The sequence below is a fragment of the Folsomia candida genome, unplaced genomic scaffold, assembly GCF_002217175.1.
Source record: "Folsomia candida strain VU population unplaced genomic scaffold, ASM221717v1 Fcan01_Sc003, whole genome shotgun sequence".
Classification (NCBI taxonomy): domain Eukaryota; kingdom Metazoa; phylum Arthropoda; class Collembola; order Entomobryomorpha; family Isotomidae; genus Folsomia; species Folsomia candida.
In genome coordinates, this window is record NW_019091195.1 from 5,380,281 (window position 1) to 5,388,556 (window position 8,276).

At 36.5% G+C, this 8,276-nt stretch overlaps 2 protein-coding genes across 3 annotated transcripts; one reads left to right on the forward strand and one right to left on the reverse strand.

The window, feature by feature from the left end:
• The first annotated feature begins 75 nt into the window (after nt 1–75).
• On the forward strand, nt 76–7,234 carry LOC110847777. 2 transcript variants are annotated; one of them, XM_022094772.2, is made up of 16 exons: nt 76–563; nt 642–703; nt 974–1,838; nt 3,428–4,086; nt 4,207–4,245; nt 4,428–4,562; nt 4,693–4,695; nt 4,790–4,792; nt 4,883–4,888; nt 4,968–5,051; nt 5,201–5,206; nt 5,290–5,362; nt 5,449–5,541; nt 6,578–6,669; nt 6,742–6,837; nt 6,927–7,234. In XM_022094772.2, exons 1-16 carry the CDS (start codon nt 446–448, stop codon nt 7,113–7,115), a joined length of 2,523 nt encoding a protein of 840 aa, XP_021950464.1. In that variant the 5' UTR covers nt 76–445; the 3' UTR covers nt 7,116–7,234. The 2 variants fall into 2 exon arrangements, with proteins under 2 accessions (XP_021950464.1, XP_021950465.1); XM_022094773.2 differs by having other exon boundaries at nt 4,452–4,562.
• On the reverse strand, nt 6,682–8,275 carry LOC110847779. The gene is made up of 5 exons (XM_022094775.2): nt 8,164–8,275; nt 7,871–8,101; nt 7,644–7,786; nt 7,483–7,571; nt 6,682–7,409 (listed from the first exon to the last, which is right to left on the reverse strand). The coding sequence occupies exons 2-5, from the start codon at nt 8,092–8,094 to the stop codon at nt 7,257–7,259; spliced, it is 609 nt and encodes a 202-aa protein (XP_021950467.1). The 5' UTR covers nt 8,095–8,101; nt 8,164–8,275; the 3' UTR covers nt 6,682–7,256.
• Nucleotide 8,276: the final 1 nt, after the last annotated feature.

Below are 8,276 nucleotides of genomic sequence, written 5' to 3' on the forward strand. Positions count from 1 at the left end.
ATAATTTAATAAATAATACCCTCTAAAAAAAATTTTAATTTAATCCGTATTTTATAAAAAAAAATATTAAAATAATAAGTAAAATTTGTGGATCATGCGAGAGTCGAGATCCATACATTGCTATAAATTGAAGAATGGCAACCCAACACTTGGCTGTCTTAAAAATTTTAACTTAAAATAGGAACACTACAAATTAACAATTATAAATGCTGAATGTATTATTGAGGGTGTATTGTGAGGGTTTTAAATTACATAACGTGTTGGTATTAAACAATCGTTTTTAGTTATTTGGTGTTTATTATTCCGTGAAGGGAACTTAACTTAAAATTTCAATTGTGCTTCGCAATTTGTGTAGCACCTCTTTTTCGTCAACTAATTTTAATAGAGTTAGTTTAACAATTGGTCATCATTTGGCATCAAGAAAATCGTCTGTGATAAACCTGTAATGGAGCCCATGAAGGAGGAGGATATTCGTCAATATTTTCTCCAGAATGGAGGCAGTGTCCGGAATACAGATATTGTCAACTATTTCAGAGCATATTTGTCAAATCCTGCCATTAGAGGTACAACAGTGCTTTACATGTCATATCAGGGTCTCTTGTTCACATTTATTTAACATTTTGTTGAACTTTTTAATTTAGACCAAGCCCGAGTATTGTTTAAAACTTATGTCAACAAATTGGCATCCGTCAAAGTGGAGAATGTAAGATACCTAACATGCTTACCACTGTACCTTATTAATGTTAAATTAATGTAAATTTATAATGATTTAACATGAATGACAATTGTTTGTGTATAATTATTACTGAATGACAAATTTGTGCAATTTATAATTATGTTTTACGTTATGACTTTTGCATGGTTTTTGCACTGACTTGTTTGAGCACATTATCACTTATCACATTTTCTGTTTGTTTTTGTTTGCATTTTGTGTCTGACGCATTGGCTGCTGCTCCTCCTGCTAATCTTGAAGGGTGAAAAATTTCTCGTGCTCAAGCGACAATACTTCCAAACTCCTACTGATGTAAATGGAAACCCAAAGCAATCGGCTTACGGGGGACCACCAGGCTCGGGAGGATTGGCTTCAACAACAATGTACGGAAGTGGGGGGAATATTAATGCACACGGTTACAATAACCAACAACAAGCCTATTCCACGCCGAGCAATGTCAATCACCTACGACGACAAAATTCGCAATCCCAATTATACGGATCACAATTCTCTCTGAGTTCTAATTATGATACGTATGGAATCAGCAATAGTGTAAATACTTCCCACTACCAACATCATAATGCCTCTGGTTTGCCCTCTTCAGCCACCGCTGCAAATTTTTATCCAGCCTCCCACTATTCTCAACCACCTGCACCAACGGCACAAATCAAATCTCCGCCGCAACAGCTACCTTTACAAAATATTAACACGCAACAGCAGCCGATTTACGGAAGTGCGTCAGACTTTCCTCCAGAATATGGACTTCCAACTCTTCCAAATTCAAATACAGTAACGTCCCCACGCAGATTTGTGAGTCCGCAAAATTCTTATGGGAGTAGCAATAGCGGGGGAAGTTCCTCTTCAAGAGCACCACCCCCATATCGACCACCACCACCTGCAGGCAGGTTTACCACTTCTCCACCAAATTCAGGATTGCCTCACGGAATTTCAAGACGAAGTTCAATGACGGCAGTAGGAGGAGTCGTACCGTATCAGCGAACGCATAGTGTACCGGGCACTGGAATGGGTGGACCTGCTTCGTACTACTCGACGTCGTCCACCCAAAATATTAATGCTTTAATGGAACCGTCTGTAGGCATGTATCAATATCACCGAAGCGCTTCAGGTTTTGTTTTACACTTTTGTTTTTGCTATAATTTCTGTTCCAAATTTTATGCTGCACGGCATGACAGTTTGATATTTGACGCACAACAGTAAACAGTTTTTGGTGTTTGACAACTTTTTGGGTTTACACCATTGACATTATTTTCGTACTCGGTAAGAATCCACAATGCAAATGTGCAATGACCTTGCTCACAATTATATTTTGTGCTGATAAATGAACTGCTCAGCAGATTAGCACTACTAGTAAACATGTATATGCATAATAATACGTTGACTAATCGCTCAAGATAGCTTGCATGGATGTTGACTGACGGTGACGTTGTATGGTTTAGTATTTGAACAGTCCAGCAATATACAGATTACCTCATATCGTATGCTAACTCATGAACTGTATTCATTGATATTAGTCAGTCAAATTGTAATTGAAACAATTCGCAAATATACTAATTTAGCGTTCGTAAATAACATAAATATTCACTATCAGGATTTCTGAACGAAAAGTGACTTAAATTTTTTTATCTACAAGTTGTTTACTTGAGAAAAAAACGTGGAATCGGGAATCATTGCTACACGGTCTATTTAATCGAATACTGGTATAAATCTTATGGTCATGCGTTCTAGATATTACTGTTTAGGAAGATCTACGTTTTAAAACGTTACATCAGTTTGTGACTAGGAATATTTACTTTTATAAACCTAATTAACACGAGGCTCTAACATTTGACTCTTTGTTCGTCTCGTGACCCCTTGGTCTCTATTAACGTAATAATAAGGTCGTGAGTGCATTCAGCTTAATTTTTTTGAGGTGAATTAGAGAATATTTTGTTGTGCAAAACAAGGGTTTACATGGCTTACAGAATTATGTACATTTGATGCAAAGTGGGAATATAATGGCAAAATCGTGGTATAAGCTTGTTTTCTTGTTCTTGGCTCTCACTGACAAGATCTTCTACTTTGTTCAAATTTCTTCACGATCGATATCGGATCACAAAAAGTATCCGAGTATCAACAGCGTAATAACAAAAATAAATGGTCACTTTGATTTATTAGCCTGGTGAAACCACTTTTTCAAATATTTTCTTCATAAGCATAAGCGAGCGATTGATTCAAGAAGACACAGAGTCTGTATATAGAATTTTTTGCCTGTATTAGTCTACTAATAATTTGCTAAAGTTAGGCACTAATGTAAGCGTTTTAAGATTGAAATGAGGCTAAAAGGCTATTGAGTTTTATACAGTAGAAAGGACTGAAAGAAGGGAAGCTTTGGTTTAATGAAGATGATGCATACCTTCTTATATACAGCTCAACTTAATTAATATTCACGTCTTAGCATACGTTGTGCCAACCTCAAATAAGTTTGAGGTATTCCAAAGTGAAGATTATTACTGTGTCAAATTCATGACCACATACAATTAGCTTATGAATATTGTGTATATAGAATTTTCTTTCCTCATGTCTTCTCTGGTCACCGCAGTTTTCAGTTGAATTTTCATGCTGTTGGAAACATTATCAAAATTATCATTATCACCCTCTGAGCTTCTGTCTATATTTTGTGCACAATGTTTCAGAAAATGTGTTTAAATTTTGTAGTGACTGGATTACCCATAGCCGTGAATAATTCTGTGGCGACGGCCCCATCATCAAGTGATTACAGCAAGTATTTTGACACACTAACCGGTGCCCCTCCCCCACCAGTTCCCCCCAGGTCAAGAAGATCTGTGGAACGTTCTCCCAGTGCAGCAAATAGTTACTCCAGCTCCAGTATTACTAGCAGTCATAATAACCATCATCAAGGAGAACTGAGAAGATTGGCAACAAAAAAGATGGACACGGAAAGAATGAACGGAGGAGATAATAATAGCAGCAGCAGTTCAGATTCCAGCCCTTCTTCCGCAAATTCAATTCAACCACAACATTTGCAGCAGAGAATACATGGCACATCATCCGCTAGTTCTGGACCAACAATGCAGAACCAGATGCGGCTAGAGAAAGAAATTGATAATGGAATGATGGATGCTGAACAAGAGAAGGAGAACATAAATAACTTGCAAGTTAGTGACGGCTCAATAAATCATATAGAGCATGACAGGACCCAGTCAAGTAACTTAGAAAATGGAAACTCGGAAGTGGAGGCGAAAATAAGCGTTCGTGAAAGGATGCAAAAGTTTAATAATATAGCGTCAGAATGTGAGTTGGCTGGTGTCAAAGTATCCTCATCTTCTAGGAATCGTAGAGATATTGCTGCAAAGGTTGGTTGGTTAAATTATAATCATTGCATACCACATTGCACAGTTTAGTTTAGTTATTGATCATTCTTCATCGAGAAATTATTCAAATTCGTAACAGCAATCTTAATGTATTTAATGCAGCACGAATCTGGGGATTTTGATACAGCGTCCTTATCATCGGTAAGATCTAAAAAGTTATCTACCTATAGACTATTTTTGGGGGTTGGTTCTAACTGCATGAAATCAAGCGCATATTAATTACTCTAATTAATCCAAGTTTTTAATGGCATGTTATTAATAATTTATTATTGCTTTGTGTGTGTTTGTGTGATGTCCCCTCCTCGTGGCCTTCTTTTATTCAGTATGGATATTCTTCCCATGTACAGTTGGATCCAAAGTCGAAAGAATGGATGATTAACGCCATGAAATGTCAGTATCCAGTGTTAAATAAGATGGCTCAAGAAAATCCAGCTCTTGTTCGAAGAAGAGATATGAACGTAATAAGTCACTCTCAAAAAGACTGTTCATTGGAGATAATTTGATTTTGACAAAGTTCTTTTAATTTGATTATATGTTTTTCCTTTCATTGACTGGTTACATTGATCACATCTCGTTGTGACACAACAGGGCGTAAGTATAATTTTATTGAATCAAATGATAATATGAACAATTTTATTGAAAACTGTTTTATTTTTATTCCGACTGAATAATCTCATCATCTTAGTATGTAAGTAAAAGCATGTATTTTCTTTTTCTTACGTACAAATAATTTTGTTAATTTTGTTTTATTTTGTACATTTTCATGAAATTCTTGCAGACTGCAGTAAGTATTTCAAACTATTTTTAACCAACTAATATTAAAATTATTTTGTTCCAAAAAGTGTTTTTTAAATATTAATTAGTTACATTGGGCAGCAAAAATGGGCAACTTGGAATGCGTGAAACTTCTTGCTGGAACGTACAAAGCTGAAGTGAATATAAAATCGGTACATCATTTAAACACGCATATACATCATGCTTTCAGCGTAGATCTTGGGGTCAATACGTTTGTGTCAATATAATTATTATTTTTTGTTCCATGCATTTGATTGTTTCGTCACAAATCAAACGACTTATTACATACAATGCGTTTTAGAATGGGGTAAGCTTAACCTACATAATTACTATCCCAATTAAAATACTCGCACAGCGAAAGTAATGTTACGCTTAATTGCAATTTTAAAGGGTTACACGCCGTTGCACTTAGCTGCTCAGTTTGGTCGTCAAGATTGTTACGATGTGCTGATAAAAACGTACAGTAAGTTATGGTCGATTTACAAAAATGTCATGGTCTTCATGTTCGTATTAAATCCTAATTACATGTATATCAATTTTACTTTGAAGATGCGGACGCCAATAATCGGGATCATAGTGGAAAGAAACCTATGCAATACCTTGTCCGTCAAGATGCATCCTTATCAATGGATACTTTCAAAAGTGAGTATTTCGGTAAAGCCACTGCTGCCACTGCTCTACCTCCTCGTAGTCGCCGACACCACTCAACCGCTGCTAATTTTTCTTACTATAATACTGCACGATTGCCTTCTGACATGCACGTTACACTGCCTACTTGCAATTCTAATATAAAATTACCAGACCGTACTATGCCACCTCCCAATAACACCAGCATATCCAAAATGTTACGAACAAATAAGAAGCCCCATGATCGTTCCCGGAACTTGACTGGCCCTGTTCAACTTTTATCATTCTCATCTTTCCGCAAAAAGCCGAATTCAATGGAGATTTCGAAACAAAAGGAACCATCGCAGCAACAACAACCACAATCACGGCAAGAACTTAAACCAACTAAAGCCCGATTTGATATTTTTGACCTTCAAAAGCCAAAACACGGGTCTTTACAAAACCTGCGGCATGCGGGAAGCTCATTATCACTTCAATCAGGAAGCTCAGAGTCTTTTGGTGCGGCTGGGATTCGAAGCAGTATTCGACGTGGTATCCGGAACTTTGTGGACAACTCTACACCAAAAACCAAGAAGACTGCTAATACTAGACAGGAACTTGATTGATATCTATATTTCGTCTTAATTAACATGCGACACTATTTACCATAATACATACGAAATAATAAATTTAGAAGTCTGATTAATAATAACTATAGATGCTTATATACATACATTCATTAGATGATTAATAGTAGATATACTTTTTACTAAAAACCCCTCTTGCTGCATGGCTTCTTTTCTCTTTTAATTTAAAACAGGTGTCGATATATTTTTGCATGAGCACGCTTAAAGCAGCACCACAAACAAACACACCATGTAAAATTACACTACTTCCTCTTTGCATTTGGTTGTGGACTTGTTTTTATTTGAATTTGGTAAGCAAACAATACCTACTGCTATTCATTAACAATATATGCATTATATCTCAGAGTTTGCTATCAATTTCTCATTTTTGTTACAATTGATTGATTTGCATTATAAAGAATGACCGTAAACTAATAATGTTTTAGAACTTAAAGAGAAACGACGACATACGGAGCAACGAGAAAGAGATTCTAGTTTTCTTCGAATTGGTTCGTTAAATGTAAAAGTTAAGAGCACGGTAAGAGCCTGAACAACGCAACAAAATCAACTATTTTATTAGCATACTTAATAATTCTTCTTACATTTATAGACTCGGGATGCTTTTGGATATTTTTTGGGCAAATCTACCTCGTCCAGTAGCATGGATAGAGTACAAAAAACCTGGGGTTCGGACCCAGAAACGGAGGTAAATTTACAAGTCTTACTCTCACATTACATGAAGAGATACTCACATTAAAGCACACAATAATTAATATTCACTTAAATTATTATTAGGAAAGAGACAAGGATAAGCAAATGATGCCCCCACCTCCACCATCAGGATTATTACTACGACACAAACCTTCTAAGCGAAGACAGAAGCGTGCGATTGATTCCGACATTATCAAAGAATCAAAATCAGATTCGGACTCTGACTCGGCGTTCGGATTTGGCCAAGAATGGATGAGCCCAGTGCGAGACTAATTTATTGCATTAAATATATTAAACATAAATATAATGACGGCACGTATAAGAACTATACAATCAATTCTTGGTTATCAAAATAAAAATACTCACATGATCTGAGAAATACGTATGAAACAGAAATGAAATGAAGTAAACCTATTACTCCCACGATTCTTCAACATCTGGCATCTTTTTCTTCTTTGAGGTTGTGCCATCATTTGAGCTCGTGGCTTTGATAACCGGTCCTTTTCTTCTATTTTGAAATGACTGTATTGTAAAATGTATTTCATCCCCAAGAGACCAGCTATCCAACTAGAAATATATAATTGATCATAATAATTTGCTATGAACTATTTTCATATACAATTTTGTAAATTAAATTCACCTCAACTTGGTCAAGGGGGTAAACTGTTGCGCTAAAAACATTAAAAAGGATACATATCGCCGCCTGATGACCTTTTTTCTTGACGATGCCTGTAATACAATTATTCAAATTAGCATAGGTGGAGACGAATAAAAGTTACAAACGTGGTTAGCAATTAATACCTCTTAGGTGTTGACCTTGTACTGGTTGGTACAAATAGAAAGTAACCACGATATCGACATGAATCCATCGGTGATCTTCGTTTATGGCTCCCGTGGTCGACTCGCAAACAGGGTTCTCAAATCCCACGACATATGCTTCCAGTCTAAACATAGAAATATTGTGCATTAAGCAGATTGATATTAAATAACCTACAAACCAGAGCTATTTTCATTATAATTATTATAACCTAGCATTCCATTTCCCCAACATTTTCCTAATCTCTTCAATTACACCTTGTTTTGGCCTTGTGAGCCAGAATGGTTGAAGGACCAAATGTTCTCTGTGGTTGTTCACTCGTCGAAACATGCCCTCCGCCAAGTGCGACTCCAATTCCGCTGGCGATAACTCTTCCAACCCCCCACCACTATTTCCTCCATAATAACTTTGATCCCCAACTCCCGTTACCTCCATGGCCTGTCTGGAGATTAATTTCACAAGTTTTATAATTTGCAAAAAGATTTGTAGACAAAGAAAACTTACCAAACCTGGCTCGCACGTGTATGAAAGGCTAAAAGAGAAAACAGCATGTGCCGGTTCGTGTTGTCTTTCGTCTCGTCTTTGCCAAAGAGCCGGCATATTTTTATCCGTGGTTC

What these genes read in the sequence shown, in the direction of transcription:
- LOC110847777 (XM_022094772.2), top strand. Translation starts at nt 446, where the DNA reads ATGGAGCCCATGAAGGAGGAGGATATTCGTCAATATTTTCTCCAGAAT. An exon ending in ATATCACCGAAGCGCTTCAG is followed by an intron (nt 1,839 to 3,427) that starts GTTTTGTTTTAC and finishes TAAATTTTGTAG; the next exon opens with TGACTGGATTACCCATAGCC. An exon ending in ATGTAAAAGTTAAGAGCACG is followed by an intron (nt 6,670 to 6,741) that starts GTAAGAGCCTGA and finishes TTACATTTATAG; the next exon opens with ACTCGGGATGCTTTTGGATA.
- LOC110847779 (XM_022094775.2), bottom strand. Translation starts at nt 8,094, where the DNA reads ATGGAGGTAACGGGAGTTGGGGATCAAAGTTATTATGGAGGAAATAGT. An exon ending in ACAAGGTCAACACCTAAGAG is followed by an intron (nt 7,572 to 7,643) that starts GTATTAATTGCT and finishes ATTGTATTACAG; the next exon opens with GCATCGTCAAGAAAAAAGGT. An exon ending in ACCCCCTTGACCAAGTTGAG is followed by an intron (nt 7,410 to 7,482) that starts GTGAATTTAATT and finishes ATATATTTCTAG; the next exon opens with TTGGATAGCTGGTCTCTTGG.